Source organism: Mustelus asterias, chromosome 1 (genome assembly GCF_964213995.1).
Source record: "Mustelus asterias chromosome 1, sMusAst1.hap1.1, whole genome shotgun sequence".
NCBI classification, from domain to species: Eukaryota; Metazoa; Chordata; class Chondrichthyes; order Carcharhiniformes; family Triakidae; genus Mustelus; species Mustelus asterias.
The window spans coordinates 121,857,957-121,880,181 of record NC_135801.1 but is presented as its reverse complement, the minus strand read 5'-3'; the positions used below and the strand labels follow the sequence as shown (position 1 = coordinate 121,880,181).

The window sequence follows — 22,225 nt, the reverse complement described above, 5'->3', positions numbered from 1 at the left end:
AATGCTATGCCAGTATTTTGTGTGTGTGTGGGGTGGGGGGGGGGGGGGAGGGTAGTACTTGATCCTAAATATCAATCACGCTTGTGTTTTCACCACACAGCTGGGATTCCAAAAACAGTAGCTGGAGGATTCCAGAATATCTTCGACCTCTAACAGTGAATCTAGATTTCCAAAGGAACAACAAAACCGTATTTAAATCCACTAGTTTTGCCGGATATGTTGGAATGTTGACTGGCATGAGACCAGTAAGTTATTGAGAAATTCTAAACCTGTTCCTACCTTTGCCTTCTAATCCATCTCTGTTTCAAGGACTGATGAGCTGCTCCAAAGCCTCTTCCTTTATTTCCTTTAGGTCAAGACGCAATGCTACATATGGCAATGATATTCAAAGTGCAATCCCAGGAACAGTGTTTCTGATTTGGGACTTGTGTAGCACGAGCCACAATTTGAACCAAACTGGCCTAAATGATTATTAGAAACTTGAGATTTAAGAACTACCAAAATTCTTGACACACAATTGATTTTCCTTTTGATATCTAAAGCGCAGTCAGTAGCTCCAAGTTGAAATAACCAAGTGAATCATTAATAGCAAATTGTAATGTTATAAATTGGGTCAAGTTTCTAACAATGAAATATCCCCAGGCTTTATAGGAATATTATAGAACAAAATATGACATGGAGCCACGGCAGATATAAAGTCAGATGACCAAAAACCTATTGTTAATTCTTATTTCATGGGATGTGAGCATCACTGACAAGGCCAGCATTTGTACCCATTGCTAATTGTCCCTGACAATGTGATGGTAATCATGATGTGGAGATGCTGGCGTTGGACTGGGGTAAACACAGTAAGAGTTTTAACAACACCAGGTTAAAGTCCAACAGGTTTATTTGGTAGCAAATGCCATTAGCTTTCGGAGCCCTGCTCCTTCGTCAGATGGAGTGGAGATCTGCTCCCAAACCAGGCACACACAGACACAAAATCAATTTACAGAATACTGATTAGAATGCGAATCTTTACAGCTAATCAAGTCTTAAAGATATAGACAATGTGAGTGGACGGAGCATTAGGCACAGGTTAAAGAAATGTGTATAGTCTCCAGACAGGACAGCCAGTGAGATTCTGCAAGTCCAGGAGGCGCAAGCTGTGGGGGTTACAGATAGTGTGACATGAACCCAAGATCCCGGTTTAGGCCGTCCTCGTGTGTGCGGAACTTGGCTATCAGTTTCTGCTCAGAGATTCTGCGCTGTTGTGTGTCGTGAAGGTCGCCTTGGAGAACGCTTACCCGAAGATCAGAGACTGAATGCCCGTCACCGCTGAAGTGCTCCCCTACAGTGTTCTCTTCCTGTTGGGGAACACTTCAGCGGTCACGGGCATTCCGTCTCTGATCTTCGGGTAAGCGTTCTCCAAGGCAGCCTTCACGACACACAACAGCGCAGAATCTCTGAGCAGAAACTGATAGCCAAGTTCCGCACACATGAGGACGGCCTAAACCAGGATGTTGGATTTATGTCACATTATCGGTAACCCCCACAGCTTGCCTCCTGTACTTGCAGAATCTCACTGGCTGTCCTGTCTGGAGACAATACACATTTCTTTAACCTGTGCCTAATGCTCCGTCCACTCACATTGTCTATATCTTTAAGACTTGATTAGCTGTAAAGATTCGCATTCTAATCAGTATTCTGTAAATTGATTTTGTGTCTCTATGTGCCTTGTTTGGGAGCAGATCTCCACTCCATCTGACGAAGGAGCAGGTCTCCGAAAGCTAATGGCATTTGCTACCAAATAAACCTGTTGGACTTTAACCTGGTGTTGTTAAAACTCTTACAATGTGATGGTAAGCCACTGCCCTGAATCACTGCAGTCCATCTGATATAATCACATCCAAAGGAAGGGAGAGAGGTGCAAGCTTTTGACCCATTGACAGTGAAGAAACAATGATATAGTTTCAAGTCAGGATGTTGTGTGATTTGGAGGGAAACCTGCAAATGTCGGTGTTCCCATGAGTCTGCTGCCTTTTGTCTTTCCAATTGTTAGAGGTCATGGATTTGGAAAGTGTTGCTGAAGAAGCCTCCGAGTTGCTGCAGTGCATCTTGGAGATGGTACATACTGCTGCCCCCTAGCACTAATGGTGGAGGGAGTGAATGTTTAAGGTGGTGGATGGGGCGCTGATCAAATAGGCTTTTTCCTGGATGGTATTGAGCTTCTTGTGTTGTTGGAGCTGCACTCATCCAGGCAAAGTTGGGAGTATTCCATCACACTCCTGACTTAAAGCTCCGAGATGCTGGACAGACTTTGGGGACTGAGTTACTCACCAGAGAATTATTAAAATTAGATGAACGCAGATATTTGCGAAGTTGTCAGGTTGGAGGAGATTACCAAAAGAGAGTGGCGGTGGCCATAGTGATTCAGGGAAGAACAGGAGGAGAATTCTAAAATCAAAATGTGGTTTGACTGAAAGTCATTGTAGCTCAGCAAGCACTGGGGTGATAGGTTAATCAACTTGGGATGAGTGGGGATACGGGTTGTAGGTTTTTGATTACCTCAAATTTACACAGTCTAGAATGTCCATAGAATCCCTACGGTGCAGAAGGAGGCTCTTCAGCCCATCGGGTCTACACTGACTCTCCAAAAGACCCCTTCAGAATCATAGTCGTCATTTTATATTATATCTCCATGTTATTTCTACCAAAATGCGTAACCTCACACTGCTCTGCAATGAACGTCATCAGCCACCTATCTGCCCAATCCACCAATTTGTCTATGTCTTTTTGAAGTTCTATACTGTCCTCTTCACAGTTCACAATGCTTCCAAGTTTTGGAACACCTGCAAACTTTGAAACTGTCCCCTTAGATCATTTAATATATGTCAAGAAAAGCAAGGGGTCTGTTTTGGGGAACTCGACTGCAAAGCTTTCTCAGCCCAAAAAGTAACCATTATTCTGTTTCCTATTATTCAGCCAATTCTGTATCTATGTTGCTACTGCCCCTTTTATTCCACCGCTGTGACTTTTCTCAAGTCTGTGGTGTGACACTGTATTGAATGCTTTTTGGAAGTAAATATACCTCTTCAAAATCCTCCAAGTTAAACACTATTTTGCCTTTAGAAATCAATGCTGGCTCTTCCATGTGACTACTAATTCTATCCCAAATAATTGTTTCTAAAAGCTTCCCCACCACTGATGTTTAACTGACTGATCCTTGCAATCTTTTTTGAACAAGGGCGTAACATTTGCAATTCTCCAATCTTCTGGCTCCTCCCCCGAGTCTGGAGAAGACTGGAAGATTGTGACCATTGCCCCTGAAATTTCCAGTCACTTCCTTCAATATCCTTGGATGCATCTCATCCTGTCCAGGTGCTTTGTCAACTTTTAAGTACCAACAGTTTATCCAATACTTCCTCTATCAGTTGTGAACCTTTCTCGTTACAGTTTTATGCTCTGTCACCATGGCCTGGGTAACCTCTGCTTCCTTGATAAAGATAGGTGCAAAATATTCATTTAATACCTCAGCCATGCTCCGTGGCTTCATGTGTAAATCCCGTTTTTCATCCCTAATCAGCCCCACTCCTCCTCTTACCACTGTTTTGCTATTTATGTGCCTCTGGAAGACTTTGGTATTGCCCTTTATGTTGGCTGCCAGTCTTTTCTCCTCATCCTTCTTTGCTTCTCTAATCTGCTTTTTCTCCTTCCCTCTGAACTTTCTGTATTCCTCTTGGTTCTCAGTTGTACTTTGTCTGACCTCTGTCATCAGCACATGTTTTCTTCTTTATCAGGGAGGTCTGGATTTGTTCTCCCTACCTTTCCCTTTTGAGGGAATATGCCTGGACTATGCACAAACCATTTCCTTTTTGAAGGAGTTCTTAATTCAGCTACAGTTTTTCCCGCCAATCTTTGGTTCCAGTCTATCCAGTCCAACTCAATTTTTGCTCCAGCAAAGTCAGTTTTCCCCCAGTTAATTATTCTTACTCTGGTTTGCCCATTGTCCTTTTTCTATCATCATCCTCAACTTTACGATACAATGATCCTAAATGTTCCCCCACTGACACTTGAGTTCCAAGAACCAGGTCCAACAGTACATCCTTTATTGTTGGACTAGCCACATACTGCTGGAGAAAATTCTCATGAATACAATCGAGGAACTTTGCCCCTCTCTGCCCTTTACACAACCTCTATCCAAATCTATATTCAGGTATTTAAATCCCCCATTATGACGAGTCTACATTGCTTGCACCTCTCTGGAATTTCCCTGCAGATTTGTTCCTCTGCATCCTTCCACTAGTTGGCAGTCTATAGACTACACCGAGCAATATAATTGCACCTTTTTTGTTCCTCAGATCCACCCAAATAGATCCTGTCCTTGAATGCTCTGGGACAAACTCTTTCTCCAGCACGGCAATGCTCTCCTTAACCAATACCATCACCCCTCTTCTTTTCTTCCTTTCCTATCTTGTATTCAGGAATATTTAACACCCAATCCTGCCTTTCCCTGAGCCAAGTCTCTGTAATCATCACAACATCATAATTCCACATTACAATCTGCACCTGTAATTCCCCAATCTTATTTACTATACACAGTGCATTCACGTAGGCGTAGGGTAACCCTGATTTAAACTTCATTACTTTTTCCCTTACTCTGACTTTTGCCTATTTACTTGCTGTTCTCTGGACTACCCCTCCGGTGCCCCCAACAAGCTAGTTCAAATCCTCCCCAACAGCACAAGTACATTTCCCTGCAAGGATATTCGTTCTGGACCTGTTACAATGTAACGCCCTCCACTTGTCCCAGGACCAGTTCCAATGCCTCAGAAACCTGATGCCCTCCCTCCTACATCAATTCTCCAGCCACAATGTTCAATCACTCAATCCTCTTATTCCTATGCTTATCAGCACGTGGCATTGAGAGCAATCATGAGATCACTGCTCTTCATGTCCTGCTTTTTAATTTCCTTCCTAACTCCATAAAATCTGCTTTCAGTACCTCATTCCTCTTCCTGCTGTTGTTGTTGGTACCAATGTGGACCACAACCTCTGGCTGTTCACCTTAGAAGGATGTCCCACAGCTGCTCCATGGCATCCTTGACCCTGATGTCAGGGAGGCAGTACATCATTTATCTCTTGTGACAATGGGTTCCACTTTCTAACCATTTTGGGTAAACTTTCTCCAGAATGTCCTATTAGACTATATCTGTGACCCCTGGCCTTAGACAGATTTCTCCATGGCGACCCCATCAAAGCCTTTCATAATTTTAAGACTTCTACAAGGTCACCCTCAGCTTTTTATTGTCTAGAGAAGGGAGGCCCAGCCTGTTCAGTGTTTAGTGCTGAGTATAACTTCTTAGCCCTGGCATCATCCTGGTAAATCTCATATCAAAAAAACAATTTACCTCTGCCACAACCTCAATAAAAGTACCTCCAATTGGACAGTTTTCTATTTCCCATAGTAACCAGCCTTTGGCCTGAATAAGGTTATCAATTTAAGGTGCTGTCTCTGACCATTTAAAAATCATTGCTAACAGCAATATTAAAATAATTTGAAATAATCACCAGGTGAAAGTTTGAGGATCTTGCTATAATTGGTAACCCAAGTTTCTGTCTTTACAGAAGATGTTCACACTTACAATGAATGAGCGTTTCAGCATTGATGGAGGATATATTGGTAATTAACAGTCTAATTAACATTCAGACTTCAAATTATTTCAGCAGAACTTTTTATTTTTTCTAACATTCTTTTTGTGTTTTAAGATGACTAATGTTCTTCACAAACCGTATGAAATCCTTACAAATTTAATTTATTTAAATTGACTTCTGTTTAAATTAATATAATGAGTCCCACAGCCTGCTCTCATGCCATTGTTATTAAATAATCAAAGTATACTCCCCTTCTTAGGCAGTCTCTCTGGATTGACAAAGGGTCAGCTGGACTCAAAACGTCAGCATCTTTCTCTCCTTACAGATGCTACCAGACCTGCTGAGATTTTCCAGCATTTTCTCCTCTGGATTGTGGATAATTTGCCTCCGCTCCAGTTCAGTGAGTTCTGAGATGGCCAATAAGTTCAATGCCCAATCTGCAGACTCTGCAGGGCAGGTGGTGCTTTGCAGGGTTGTATAGCTGGATTGTTTGGAGCTTTGTGCACTTCCTCGGACATCTTGTCTTCACCCCTTCTACGTTTTCAACTAAGTCTCTCAACATGTTCAGCGTCTTCCTGAATGAGCCTCCGCCATTTTGGTCGGTCACTAGCCAGGGTCTCCCAAGAGTCAGTAGATATGTTTGACCTCTTCAGGGATGCGGAGAGGTCATCATTGCCACTCTCCTCTTGGGAGTTTCCTTCCATGACCAAGTTCCAAGTAGAAATCTAAGTATCATATCTCATAAATGAGAAAGCGTTGTACCATAACTTTGTCCATTTTATTTGGCAAAGTGTAAACACGGTGTTTCATATATTAAAAATTAAACTTCAATTTGACATTCACAAATTACAACCTTTTAAGTCCATACTGATTTGATTTGCAGGCATCATTGAATGGATATTGGGTAAAAGGGATGGTATATGGATGGGCTTCCTCACCCGAACGGTGTTAGAGAACGCTACCAGGTACAGTGACTGTCTTGGATTAAATTGTATTTTGAAAATAGCCATTTCTCATCCTGACTTAGATATTTTCATACACTTCTTCGGTAAACTATTTCAGAATATGGAAATGAAATTTATAGTTCTTTCATAAGAACATAAGAAATAGGAGCAGGAGTAGGCCATCTAGCCCCTCGAGCCTGCCCCGCCATTCAATAAGATCATGGCTGATCTGACGTGGATCAGTACCACTTACCCGCCTGATCCCCATAACCCTTAATTCCCTTACCGATCAGGAATCCATCCATCCGCGCTTTAAACATATTCAGCGAGGTAGCCTCCACCACCTCAGTGGGCAGAGAATTCCAGAGATTCACCACCCTCTGGGAGAAGAAGTTCCTCCTCAACTCTGTCCTAAACTGACCCCCCTTTATTTTGAGGCTGTGTCCTCTAGTTTTAACTTCCTTACTAAGTGGAAAGAATCTCTCCGCCTCCACCCTATCCAGCCCCCGCATTATCTTACAAGTCTCCATAAGATCCCCCCTCATCCTTCTAAACTCCAACGAGTACAAACCCAATCTCCTCAGCCTCTCCTCATAATCCAAACCCCTCATCTCCGGTATCAACCTGGTGAACCTTCTCTGCACTCCCTCCAATGCCAATATATCCTTCCTCATATAAGGGGACCAATACTGCACACAGTATTCCAGCTGCGGCCTCACCAATGCCCTGTACAGGTGCATCAAGACATCCCTGCTTTTATATTCTATCCCCCTCGCAATATAGGCCAACATCCCATTTGCCTTCTTGATCACCTGTTGTACCTGCAGACTGGGCTTTTGCGTCTCATGCACAAGGACCCCCAGGTCCCTTTGCACGGTAGCATGTTTTAATTTGTTTCCATTGAGATAGTAATCCCATTTGTTATTATTTCCTCCAAAGTGTATAACCTCGCATTTATCAACGTTATACTCCATTTGCCATATCCTCGCCCACTCACTCAGCCTGTCCAAATCTCTCTGCAGATCTTCTCCGTCCTCCACACGATTCACTTTTCCACTTATCTTTGTGTCGTCTGCAAACTTCGTTACCCTACACTCCGTCCCCTCCTCCAGATCATCTATATAAATGGTAAATAGTTGCGGCCCGAGTACCGATCCCTGCGGCACGCCACTAGTTACCTTCCTCCAACTGGAAAACACCCATTTATTCCGACTCTTTGCTTCCTGTCGGATAGCCAGTCCCCAATCCACTTTAACACACTACCCCCAACTCCGTGTGCCCTAATCTTCTTCAGCAGCCTTTTATGGGGCACCTTATCAAACGCCTTTTGGAAATCCAAAAACACCGCATCCACCGGTTCTCCTCCATCAACCGCCCTAGTCACATCTTCATAAAAATCCAACATGTTCGTCAAGCACGACTTTCCCCTCATGAATCCATGCTGCGTCTGATTGATCGAACCATTTCTATCCAGATGCCCTGCTATCTCCTCTTTAATAATGGATTCCAGCATTTTCCCTACTACAGACGTTAAGCTGACCGGCCTATAGTTACCCGCCTTTTGTCTCCTTCCTTTTTTAAACAGCGGCGTAACATTAGCCGTTTTCCAATCAACCGGCACTACCCCAGAATGCAACGAGTTTTGATAAATAATCACTAACGCATCCACTATTACCTCGGACATTTCTTTCAATACCCTGGGATGCATTCCATCCGGACCCGGGGACTTGTCCACCTTCAGTCCCATTAGTCTACCCAGCACTGCCTCTCTGGTAACATTAATTGTATTAAGTATTTCTCCTGCTGCCAACCCTCTATCGTTAATATTTGGCAAACTATTTGTGTCCTCCACCGTGAAGACCGACACAAAAAACTTATTTAAAGACTCAGCCATATCCTCATTTCCCACTATTAACTCCCCCCTCTCGTCCTCCAAGGGTCCAACATTCACTCTAGCCACTCTATTCCTTTTTATATATTTATAAAAACTTTTACTATCATTTTTTATATTAATTGCTAGCCTAGCTTCATAGTCTATCCTTCCTTTCTTTATCGCTTTCTTAGTCTCTCTTTGTTGTTTCTTAAATTTTTCCCAATCACTTGTTTCTCCACTATTTTTGGCCACTCTGTACGCAGCTGTTTTTATTTTAATACTCTCCTTTATTTCCTTCGTTATCCACGGCTGGTTCTCCCTTTTCTTACAATCCTTGTTTTTTGCTGGAATATATTTTTGCTGAGAACTGAAAAGGATCTCCTTAAAAATCCTCCACTGTTCCTCAGCTATCCTACCTGCCAGCCTGCTCTCCCAGTCTACCTTCGCCAATTCATCCCTCATCCTATCATATTTCCCTCTGTTCAAACAGAGGACACTTTGAAGGGATTATTTCATCCTGAAATAATCCCTTCAAAGGCAAACTCTATGATCCAAATGTTAAAGCCACAAGCTGAGTATCTCCATCAGTAGTGTGAAATAAACATTGTTTTTCACCGGGCAGACCCTTTGTTTTACGCGAGAATCGGTAAACTGTCTGAGTTGAATTTGATGAAATGTGTTTACTTGCCAAACTTTCCTCTTGCAGTTACACACAAGCCAAGGACCAATTAGCCAAAACAAAAATGCTGGCACCTGCTTACTTCATACTAGGTGGCAACAAGTCAGGGGAAGGCTGTGTAATCACACGCTCAAGGACAGCTAGTCTGGATATCTGGGAGTAAGTCTATCAAAATGGTCAGGCTACTGTATGGTCTATATTTTAAAATAAGTGCAACATTGCTTCATGGTAACCTTGCTGGTGTTTGATGTTAATTCATGTATTTTGTACAAACTAGTCTCGACCTTAAGCAGGGTACCTGGTATGTGCTGGAAACAAACTACGACCACTGGAAGGATCCACTGTTTCTTGATAATCGTAGAACTCCTGCAATGAAATGCATGAATCAAACAACACAAGCTGTAAGTCCTTTATTGATAACTGACACTAGTGAGACCTGGGTTATAATCTATGAAGCTATCTTACCAAGCAGTCTATGCAGGAAATTGTTGTCTTCTGAACTCCCAAACATAGGTATAAATAAATTAACTCCTGATCAGGGATGGATGGGAATGTGGAATTCAAAGCACACACAGATCAGCTATGATCTTATCGAATGGCGGGGCATGCCTGAGGGGCTGAATGGCCTATTTCTGCCCCTAATTCGCAGGGAACGCTGGCCTGCTTTCCACTTCCACCTGTGAGATGGGTTCAGTAAGTCCTCACTTTCGTTGTGATTGCATTTACAAAAATTGCAATTTTAAGTGAATCGTAAGTTCCCATAGGGAAGTCAAAGTTAGGTTTCTTCGGACAATTCCCGCCCAGTGAAAAACAAGATGCAAGTTGAAATACTGCATACCTTACACATGCAGCACTCTGTATTCTAGCTGAAATAACTTGTAAAATAAAATGTATATACACCAACTAAATTCTCCCTAAAAAGAGTTCATCTTCTCATCAGTACTTTTAGATTGACCAGGCTCCATCTGGTGGCAGTAGTTGGTCAGTGTAGTTAGCAGCTACCTGCACTGACCAGCCCCTGCCAGTAGATGGAGCACAGGATATATTTGAGTTTGGGAGGGACCCCAAGAGGCAGGAGCCACTGAGGAACAGACTCCGAGGACTTGGATGGGGGGAGGGTTAACTTCACAAATGAGGGCAGGATGGGAAGTCAACAAGCCCAGGAGAAACAATGGGGGGAGTCAGCAGGGGACGTTGGCAAGGCCAGGAGCAGGAGGAAGAGAGACTGAGAAAAGTCATCTGAGCAGACAGGTCATGGACAAGCGAGTCTATGACAAACTATGTTAAAATGAAACTGCCAACATTAAACACATATATTGGCAAATGTTAAAGTGAAACAATGCTTTAAGTGTATATCGTAGAATCACAGAATCCTTACAGGGCAGAAGGAGGCCATTCAGCCCATAGAATTTGCAGCAACAACAATTCCACCCAAACCCTGTACCATGCTAATCCCCCTGACACTAAAGGGCAATTGAGCATGGCCAATCAACCTAACCCTGTCTGACGCACATTCAGCTGATCAAGGGGAATTTAAAGTCTTCCACAAAATATTCAGTGCAAATTTATTCAGGAAAAAGATGAATTAAAAATTTATATATTTTTATCAAACAAATAAAAGCATGTTTACAAAGTTAGCAATTTCTAATAATTTTCCAGACAGAGTTGGTAACATTTGAACACTTTTTATTCCATATTGATTTGATTGAGTGGCACCTGACAAGTGAATGTTGTGTTTTGAAGATGTGGTAATTTTAGATATCTATAAACTGGATAGTTTTTGTGGGGATGATGCAGCTTGCTTAATTAAAGTGTAACGGGACGCATTTATTATTTTTTTTCAGAATATTTCCATAGAAACTATTTATGATGTTTTAACAACAAAACCTGTTCTCAATAAGGTGAGTACAAACTGATTTTTAAAAATTCATTCATGGGACATGGGCGTCGCTGGTTGGCCAGCATTTAGTGCCCATCCCCAGTTGCCCTCCCAGGGCAGTTGAGAATCAACCACGTTGCTGTGGCTCTGGAGTCACATGTAGACCAGATCAAGTAAGGATGGCAGATTTCCTTCCCTAAAGGACATTAGTGAACCAGATGGGTTTTTCCGAGAATCAGCAATGGTTTCATGGCCATCAGGAGATTCTTAATTCCAGATATTTTTTTCAAATTTCACCATCTGTCGTGGTGGGATTCGAACCAGGGTCCCCAGAACATTCGCTGAGTTTCTGGATTAATAGTCTAGTGATAATACCACTGGGCCATCGCCTCCCCTTGCACCAGCTCTCCAAACACCAGCTCGTAAAGAGTGCCTTTGGTACATTGGCCTTTATAAATCGGAGTATCGAGTATAAAAGTTGGAGTGTTATGGTAAGGTTATATAAGGCATTGGTGAGGCCGAATTTGGAGTATTGTGTACAGTTTTGGTCACCTAGTTACAGGAAGGATGTAAATAAGATTGAAAGAGTGCAGAGAAGGTTCACAAGGATGTTGCCGGGACTTGAGAAGCTCCGTTACAGAGAGAGATTGAATAGGTTGGGACTTTATTCCCTGGGGCGTAGAAGATTGAGGGGAGATCTGATAGAGGTGTATAAGATTTTGATGGGTATAGATAGAGTGAATGCAAGCAGGCTTTTTCCGCTGAGGCTAGGGGAGAAAAAAACCAGAGGTCATGGGTTAAGGGTGAAAGGAGAAAAGTTTAAAGGGAATATTAGGGGGGGCTTCTTCACGCAGAGAGTGGTGGGAGTGTGGAATGAGCTGCCGGATAAAGTGGTAAATGCGGGGTCACTTTTAACATTTAAGAAAAACTTGGACGGGTTCATGGATGAGGGGGGTGTGGAGGGATATGGTCCAAGTGCAGGTCAGTGGGACTAGGCATAAAATGGTTCGGCACAGACAAGAAGGGCCAAAAGGCCTGTTTCTGAGCTGTAATTTTCTATGGTTCTAAACGAGCATTGTGAATTAGTAACAATTCCCTGCCTTGTCCCCATACCCTGCACATTGTTTCTATTCAAGTAATCATCTAATGCCCTCTTAAATGCTTTGATTGAACCTGCCTCTATCACACTTCCAGACAGCTCGTCCAGACACAAACCACTTGTGGTGAGAGGACATCACATTTTCTTCTTTTGAAAATCATTAAATCTGTGCCCTCTTGTTCTTGATCCTTTTACGGGTCTTGGAGCCAAAGAGGTTTACAGCATGGAAACAGGCCCTTCGGCCCAACTTGTCCATGCCGCCCTTATTTTTTTTTTTTTAAACCCCTAAACTAATCCCAATTGCCTGCATTTGGCCCATTTCCCTCTATACCCATCGTACCCATGTAACTATCTAAATGCTTTCTAAAAGATAAAATTGTACCCGCCTCTACTACTACCTCTGGCAGCTTGTTCCAGACACTCACCACCCTCTGTGTGAAAAAATTGCCCCTCTGGACACTTTTGTGTCTCTCCCCTCTCACCTTAAACCTATGCCGTCTAGTTTTAGACTCCCCGACCTTTGGGAAAAGACATTGACTATCTACCTTTGTCTATGCCCCTCATTATTTTATAGACCTCTATAAGGTCAACCCTCAGCCTCCTACGCTCCAGAGAAAAAAGTCCCAGTCTATTCAGCCTCTCCTTATAACTCAATCCATCAAGTCCCGGTAGCATCTTAGTAAATCTTTTCTGCACTCTTTCTAGTTTAATAATATCCTTTCTATAATAGGGTGACCAGAATTGCACACAGTATTCCAAGTGTGGCCTTACCAATGTCTTGTACAACTTCAACAAGACATTCCAACTCCTGTATTCAATGCTCTGACCGATGAAACCAAGCATGCCGAATGCCTTCTTCACCACTCTGTCCACTTGTGACTCCACTTTCAAGGAGCTATGAACATGTACCCCTAGATCTCTTTGTTCTGTAACTCTCCCCAACGCCCTATCATTAACTGAGTAAGTCCTGCCCTGGTTCAATCTACCAAAATGCATTACCTTGCATTTGTCTAAATTAAACTCCATCTGCCATTCGTCAGCCCACTGGCCCAATTGATCAAGATCCTGCTGCAATTAGAGATAACCTTCCTCACTGTCCACCATGCCACCAATCTTGGTGTCATCTGCAAACTTACTAACCATGCCCCCTATATTCTCATCCAAATCATTAATATAAATGACAAATAACAGTGGGCCCAGCACTGATCCCTGAGGCACACCGCTGGTCACAGGCCTCCAGTTTGAAAAACAACTCTCTACAACCACCCTCTGGCTTCTGTCAAGAAGCCAATTTTGTATCCATTTAGATACTCACCCTGGATCCCGTGAGATTTAACCTTACGCAACAAGCTACCATGCGGTACCTTGTCAAAGGCCTTGCTAAAGTTCATGTAGACAACATCAACTGCATTGCCCTCATCTACCTTCTTGGCTACCCCTTCAAAAAACTCAATTAAATTTGTGAGATGTGATTTTCTGCTCACAAAGCCATGTTGACTGTCCCTAATCAGTCCTTGCATCTCTCAATCCTGTAGATTCTGTCTCTCAAAATACCTTCCAACAATTTACCCACCACAGATGCGAGGCTAACTGGCCTGTAGTTCCCAGACTTTTCCCTGCAGCCCTTTTTAAACAAAGGCACAACATTTGCCACACTCCAGTCTTCAGGCACCTCACCGTGACTATCGATGATTCAAATATCTCGGCTAGGGGACCCGCAATTTCCTCCCTAGCCTCCCACAACGTCCTGGGAGATACCTCATCAGGTCCCACAGATTTATCTACCTTGATGCACTTTAAGACTTCCAGCACCTCCTTCTCTGAAATATGTACACTTCTCAAGACATCAATATTTATTTCCCCAAGTTCCCTAACATCCATGCTTTTCTCAACAGTAAATACTAATGAGAAATATTCATTTAGGATCTCGCCCATCTCCTGTGGATCTGCACATAGATGACCTTGTTGATCCTTAAGTTAGTCTCTCCCTAGTTACTCTTTTGCCCTTTATGTATTTGTAGAAGCTCTTTGGATTCTCCTTTGCCTTATCTGCCAAAACAATTTTGTGTCCCCTTTTTGCCCTCCTGATTTCTCTCTTAACTCTACTCCTACACCCCCTATTCTCTACAAGAGATTCACTTGATCCCAGCTGTCCGTGCACGTCATGTGCCTCTTTCTTCTTCTTGACCAGGGCCTCAATATCCCCAGTCATCCAGGGTTCCCGATTTCTGCCAGCCTTGCTCTTCACTCTGAGGAATGTGTTTACCCTGAACCCTAGTTAACACCCTTTTGAAAGCATGCCACTTACCAGACATCCCTTAGCCTTCCCACAGACTCCCCCAATTAACTTTTGACAGTTCCTGCCTGATACCATCAAAATTGGCCTTGCCCCAATTTAGAATATTAACTTTTGGGACAGACCTATCATTCTCCATAGCTATCTTAAAACTAATAGAATTATGGTCACTGGTCCCAAAGTGATCCCTCACTAACACTTGTGTCACCTGCCCTTCCTTATTTCCCACGAGGAGGTCAAGTTTTGCCCCCTCTTTAGTCGGGCCATCCACATACTGAATGAGAAATTCCTCCTAAATACACAACAAATTTCTCTCCATCCAACCCTTTAATACTATGGCTGTCCCAGTCAATGATGGGAAAATTAAAATCTCCGACTATTACCACCCTATTTTTCTTGGAGTTATCTGTAATCTCCTTACATATTTGCTCCTCAATTTCCCGCTGACTATTTGGGGACTATTTCCCCCTTCTTATTTCTCAGTTCTACCCAAATAGACTCAGTGGCCGAACCCTCGGATATATCCCCCCTCAGTACGGCCGTGATGCTTTCCCTAATCAAAAGTGCAACCCCCCCTTCTCTCTTACTTCCTGTTCTATCTTTCCTATAGCATCTGTACCCTGGAACATTAAGCTGCCATGTTTCAGTAATTGCTATAATATCCCAGTCCCACGTACCCATCCATACCCCGAGTTCATCTGCCTTGCCCGTCAGGCCTCTTGCATTGAAATAAATGCAGTTTAATCTGGACTTCCCTTGCTCTCTGTCTTGCTTCTGTCTGGTACTAGGATTACTGACACTGCCTTTACTAATTAATGTGCTCGCTTTAACTTCCGTGCAGTCCTCAAACTTCTCTTCTGTCTCCCTACTGCTTTGGATCCCACCCCCCTGCCAAACTAGTTTAAACCCTCCCGAGTAGCTCGAGCAAATCTCCCCGCCAGGATGTTAATCCCCCTCCAGTTCAAATGTAACCCATCCCTCTTGAACAGATCAGTCCTTCCCCAGAAAAGATCCCAATGATCTAAATCCCTGCCCCCTGCACCAGCTCTCAAGCCAGGCATTCATCTGCCTAATCCTCCTATTCCTGCTCTCACTAGCACGTGGCAGCGATAGTAGTCCTGAAATTACTATCTTTGAGGTCCTGCACGTTAGCCTTCTGCCTAACTCTCTATATTCACATTTCAGGACCACATCCCTTTTCCCACCTCTGTCGTTGGTACCAATTTGTACAACCACCTCTGGCTGCTCACCCTCCCCCTTAAGAATGTCCTGCAATCGCTCAGAGACGTCCTTGACCCTGGCACCAGGGAGGCAACACACCATCCTGGAGCCTCGATTGTGGCCACAGAAACACCTGTCTGTGCCTCTAACTAGCGAGTCCCCTATTACTACTGCTCGCTTGCTCTTTGCCCGACCCTGTCCCACAGCGGAACCAGCTGTGGTGTCACAGGCCTGGCTACTGCTGGTATCTCCCCCTGACAGGCTATCCCCCTCAACAGTATCCAAAACGGTATACCTGTTTGAAAGGGGAATAGACACAGGAGACTCCTGCACCACCTGCCTGCCTCTCCTGGCAGTCACCCATCTACCTGTCTGAACATGTGGTGTGACAACCTTCCTGTAACTAGTGTCTATCACACTCTCTGCCTCCTGTATGCTCCGCAGTGCATCCACCTGCTGCTCCAACCGAACAATGCGGTCTGTGAGGAGCTGCAACTGAACACACTTCCTGCAGACAAAGTTCTCGGGGAGACTAGATTGCTCCCTAATTGCCCACATCTGGCAAGAGGAGCATGCCACGGCCCTAGCTGCCATACCTCCCTTATACGGATATTTTTTTAAAATTGCAACTCCCCTCTCCCTTGCTCGTGGTCCTCCTCCCAACTTTTTTTTTTGTTTTTTGTTTTTATTCCAATTCAATCAAATCAAGTTCAATTCAGAGTCTCAACAAGTTGAGACATTCCCAATCCAAGCTGACAAGACAGGGCTCTCATCTCCTGTCTTGGGCTTGATCTACATGATCCAAGCTCATTGGAGTAGGCATAGCTCCTCCTCCAAGGCTTGATCTCATTTACATCTTAGCCAAAAGGCCAAGATGCCACTTTTAAAAATTGCTTCAAATGAAGCTAAAATGTAACCTAATGACTTCAACCAAGCACAGCATGTTGATACTACACTTGATCTTAGCCAAAAGGCCAGGTTTGTTTTGGTTAGAGGAGGAGGCAGGGAGGGAAACACTGAAGTAGTGTTTGGTGTTTAACTGTCCCTTCACAGCAGCTCCTCCACAAACCACCTTCTGGTCACAGTGACTGCACTTATGCAAATGTGACCTGCAACCGCCAATCACTTTCGCCAGTAAGTTAAGTGTAGACCATTTCTCTCTATCTATGCTGTCCAGCCCCCTCATGATTTTGAACATATGTCAAATTTCCCCTCGGCTTTTTACTCTCCAAGCAGAAGAGTTTCAACCTCTCCAATCTACCCTCATAACTGAAGTTTCTCATCCCTGGAAGGATCCTCTTTGAACCTCTTGTGCACTCTCTCCAATGCATTCACATCCTGTAGTGTGGCACCTAGAAATGTACACAATACTCCAGCTGAGTTCCAGCTAGTGTCTTGTCTGAGTTCAGCATAGCCTTCTTGCTCTTTCACTCTATGCCCCTGTTAATAAAGCCCAGAATACTATGTGCTTTATTAAGTGCTCTCCATGTGTCCTGCCACTTTCAGTGATTATGCACATTTTAAAATGGTTGTTTTATGTTCTCTCACTCACGTGCTCGCTCACTCTCCCCCAGTTAGTTACAACAAAATGCTGTAACAATAAATGACATTTTTGGGTCAGGATTTATTTTCTCGAGCAGACAAGTTACTTTCTGTTTTAGCTCAGCGCAACAGTGATTTGGTCCATTCATCAAGCTTCCCTTTCAAGTCCATTTGTTGTTTTTAATAGTACCTAATCACATTTCTGTGATAAATCAAACTGGTAAAGCTCGTGTTGAATAATGCTAATGGAAAAATTTGATGGAACTCCTGAAGTGGAATTTTGTTTTTTGCCCTATTTGTCATTATTGCTATTAATATTGGATAGTCTCCAGTCACTTTGAGTCCTGTTTAGATTTTTTCTGCTCATAAATTATTGTCCAAAGCCCCTTACTCACTTTTCCAGTCTCGAGCAAGTATGTGGTTTCCACATTAACACTTCCTCATTTCCAATTTTACATAGTTCATCAACACACAATTTTCTTACTGACTTAATTTGCAGCAAGTGCTGGAGGTCAAACTGAACTCATGACCAAAGGCATTCATGTCTTGGAATTAGTTCAGAAAAAAGAAATTTCTAACCAACCACTAATATCAAAGGGCTAAAAAATGCATGAACACTAATTTCAGATGAATAAAAGGCAGATTTGGGGCCGATGTTATGAAATTCTTCTCGCACTAATCAATGCACAAAACAAACTTTTGAAAAGAATTGTGGATTTTTTTTTACATAGTTGGATAGAACTCTGTATCTTTCTGGAAAAAATGGCTTTCCTCAGCTTAATACTGAGAATAGTGAGTATCTGCTGGATTGCTTCTTGAATATAAGAAGCTATGAGGAGAGGTTGGAGAAACTTGGTTTGTTCTCACTAGAATGACAGAGGTTGAGGGGGAGACCTGATAGAAGTCAACAAGATTATGAGAGGCATGGACAGAGTGGATAGTCAGAAGCTTTTTCCCAGGGTGGAAGAGTCAATTACTACGGGGCATAGAATCATAGAAATCATAGAAACCCTACAGTGCAGAAGGAGGCCATTCGGCCCATCGAGTCTGCACCGACCACAATCCCACCCAGGCCCGACCCCCATATCCCTACACATTTACCCGCTAATCCCTCTAACCTACACATCTCTGGACACTAAGGGACAATTTTTTAGCATGGCCAATCAACCTAACCCGCACATCTTTGGACTGTGGGAGGAAACCCACGCAGACACGAGGAGAATGTGCAAACTCCACACAGACAGTGACCCAAGCCGGGAATCGAACCCAGGTCCCTGGAGCTGTGAAGCAGCAGTGCTAACCACTGTGCTACCGTGACGTCCAGTTTAAGGTGAGGGGGGCAACATTGAAAGGAAATTTTTTTTTTTTTTACACAGAAGGTGGTGGGTACCTGGAACACTGCCGGGGGAGGTAGTGGAAGTAGATACGATAATGACTTTTAAGGAGCGTCTTGACAAATACATGAATAGGATGGGAATAGAGGGATACAGTCCCCAGAAGAGTAGGGATTTTTAGTTCAGTCGGGCAGCATGGTCAGTGCAGGGCCGAAGGGCCTGCTCCTATGCTGTAATTTTCTTTGTTCTTTATAATGCTTCCATCACTTGAATCAGATGTCTTTGAAATTGTGATTTGGCTTTCTAAGTTTTGCTGTATGCGCGAGTTCATTCATCTAAATATTGTTTACAGACAGGTATTGAGGTTGAACCGAGAGAGTCCAAGAGATTTTGTAATAATGTTTGCATTTCACAGTTGACTACATATACTACTCTGATGGAAATCTCTGAAGGAACATTTGAATCTTACCTCCGTGACTGTCCAGACCCGTGTATGCCATGGTAGAACTCTGCACAAGACTTCAGTGTGGAATTTGACAGCTGGATCTGAACAAAGACGAGCTGATCAAGCTGCAGATAAATGTACTACGTTTCCAATGGCACTGAAATTCCATAACGTGCAAATTAAACTTATCTTGGTACGTGGGCACTTATGCTTAGCTTTAAATATGCTAAAATGTAAAAGTAAAGAAATGTTGTATAATTTAACTTTGTAAACTTCAATTTAAACCTTTTTTCTATTGAAGATTACTTCTAGTATGTCAGGACGATATTGAACAGAAATCCTATAAATTGAATTTTTGGCACTAATCAGTAACTTATTTGATTTAGCATTAATGATAAAACTTTGCTTATTTAGATTTCCATTTAAAAGGTGAGTTGATTTAAGTTTGGTGTTAATTTACTGTAGAAGAGACAAAAGAATGAAACGTCTTCATCTGAATAGAATGTATATTTTAGTGAATGTTGGATATTGTCACTGTCAGATAAGCTGCTTGGAAGTTGGTTACAGTTGTACAACCAACAAACTTGGTTGTGTACAAAATCATCACTTAAATTGTTTTGAATTATTAAATGTGTTAAACTGATATGAATAAATCTAAGTGTAATTGTTTCTCAGTTAAATTTTATCATTACTCATTTCTTAACTAACCTTTCATCTGTAGATTAATTAGGCTGTCAATTTTGCAGTGTAGTTCTGGTTCGGTAATAGCCCCACATGAAATTTCCAACCCTTCATCAGTGTAAAATGTGAAAACGCTGTTCAACCCTGGCTGCACGAGAAAGCAGCAAATACTAGAGAAATAAATTATAGTGGAAGTTTATTCAGTAGAATGCCCCAGGGGTTATTGCTGGGGCCACTCTTGATTTGGAAACGCAATGAAAGTTGGTCATGTTTGCAGATAACTGGACAAGTCAAGCCCGGTAAAGGAACCATAAAAATATAGTGAAACCTAGACAAAAGTTAATAGATGAAGCTCAACACAAGGGCAAGGTGTTTTACAATGGACAAGAGATGTACTTGATGAATAGTGTCAAGTAGGAGAGGAGCTGCAAGAGATTTGTAGATTAAGGTGAGACATTTCTGGAATGTCCCACCAATTGGCGCAGCAAGACATTGCAGGCTAATGGGACAAAAACCATTATGCTGGACCAGTGGGCCTTTGAGAAAATGTAGGAAGAAATTTCTAGCCTTATGCTGCTACAAAATTCTCAAATCTTACCCATCGGTGTCCACATTCGCTAAGCTGCACAGAGGTAGCTTTTAGATGGGTCAGTTTTCTTGCTGACACTAATTTATCTTGCCTTTGTACTGTAAAAGCTGGTGTCAATTTTCTTTTTGTCCCCAGCATCATTACTGGTACTAATACATTTTTCTGTTTGAAAGTAAACTAAGAGAAGGAGGCATAGCTACAGAAGAGGAACGTCAGGGCATCACTCGTACCTTCACTACTTCCACCAACATCACCCAACTCCTGTCTCAGCTCAACCGTGTTGAGACGATGGCCTAGTGGTATTATCGCTAGACTATTAATCCAGAAACTCAGCTAAGGTTCTGGAGACCCGGTTTTGAATCCCACCACGGCAGATGGTAGAATTTGAATTCAATATAAAATATCTGGAATTAAGAATTTACTGGTGACCATGAAACCATTGCCGACTGTTGGAAAAACCCATCTGGTTCACTAATGTCCTTTAGGGAAGCAAATGTGCCGTCCTTTACCTAGTCTGGCCTACATGTGACTCCAGAGCCACAGCAATGCAATTGACTCTCAACTGCCCTCTAAGCAAGGGCAATTAGGGATAGGCAATAAATGCTGGCCAGTCAGTGGCATCTGTGTCCCATGAATGAATTAAAAAAGAGGACACGCATTCTCGTTCTGTTACCTGTAAACTATTCCAGTGCACTCCTGGCTGGACTCCCACATTCTACAGCCCCCACCCACCCCCAAACCTGTGGGGACTGATAGATTTGTGTTGGGCGAAGGCGATCAAGGGTTACCAAATCTAGGCAGGTATATGGAGTAAAGTTACTGATTAGCCGTGGCTGGCACATGCTGAAGCTCAGAGATGCCTTTATCTGGTGACAATTTTTAAATGAGCAGATGTGATGGGTACTAATTGACTGAAGATGACAAACTCAAACCCTGCCAGAAAACACCGCTCTGCGGGTTCTCTCCTGTCAAATGAAGCTGATTTGCCAGATCCATCTTCCTGACTGTGCTACTTGTAATAATAAGAAACACAGAAAATGTCCAGGGACCAGTCTTTCAAATAGAGTAGCTGCGCACACATGTAGTTCATGCTGTGTACATTCAGAATGCTGCCCGGGGCACTAATTAACAACCAATCAACCAAATAAGAAATAATTGAAGACTCACTGAGGAGATGTTTTTCAGAATGCAGCTTATCAGCACATCTGTTCAATATTTAAATTTTGCACCTTTATTCAACTCCCTGCAAATATGACAGGGTGTTGTTTTATTTCCTTTGTAGTTTACAGAAAATGACATAGGAACTGATAACTACAGCTGTGTTAAAAATGTTGTAATTGACAATCCAGCTGCATGTAGTGAGCAGCAGTTGTATGTTGGGTGATACATGCAAATCTTTTCATGGCCAGTAAGATAGTGCCCTCTTCTGAAACAATTGTGAGCCTGCAGGCCTAGAAATTTCTAAAAATCTGGGCGACAAACTAACACAGCACAGAGTCTTAACAGTGCAGAAAGAGGCCTTTCAGCCCATCATGTCGGCACACACTGGGATCCCACATATTGATTGGTTTTTAAAAATTATTTCATGGGATGTGGGCATTGCTGAGTAGGCCATCATTTATTGCCTATCCCAAATTGCCCTTTGCACTCTGTTGGAGGTGAGGGGTTTCAGATGATCTACAATAGAGAAAAGGCAGCTGTGTTCTCGCTTGTATTCCAGGAATGGATCCTGGAATGGCAAGCAGTTTGAGCAGATAAGTGTAGGACCCAGTAGTGTTTTAAATCGTACAGCTAGATCTGGCATTGGATTACGATTCCAGTTTTCCTTCATATCCTTTCAAGTCTGTGTTCCTTGGGCTTAGGGGAGCAGAGATGAGGGAAGTATTGAGGGAACAGCCAGGGCGGGAGGGAGGGAGAGTGAGTAATGGTTTTACTGGGACCAGGGCATTCAAAGTGGAGGTGAGGGATAAAAAATACAGGAGTGTTTTTGAAAAATGAATCTTTTACAG

General features: G+C 42.9%; 1 protein-coding gene across 1 annotated transcript in view; it reads left to right on the top strand.

The window, feature by feature from the left end:
- asah1b (N-acylsphingosine amidohydrolase (acid ceramidase) 1b) overlaps positions 1-19,623 on the top strand; it is a 40,267-nt gene extending 20,644 nt beyond the window's left edge. The window contains exons 8-14 of the mRNA XM_078217904.1: positions 101-245; positions 5,608-5,662; positions 6,518-6,599; positions 9,158-9,289; positions 9,408-9,531; positions 10,975-11,031; positions 18,917-19,623. Coding sequence (XP_078074030.1) covers positions 101-245; positions 5,608-5,662; positions 6,518-6,599; positions 9,158-9,289; positions 9,408-9,531; positions 10,975-11,031; positions 18,917-19,006 — 685 coding nt within the window. The 3' untranslated portion in view covers positions 19,007-19,623. The remainder of the gene's footprint in view (positions 1-100; positions 246-5,607; positions 5,663-6,517; positions 6,600-9,157; positions 9,290-9,407; positions 9,532-10,974; positions 11,032-18,916) is intronic.
- Positions 19,624-22,225: the final 2,602 nt, after the last annotated feature.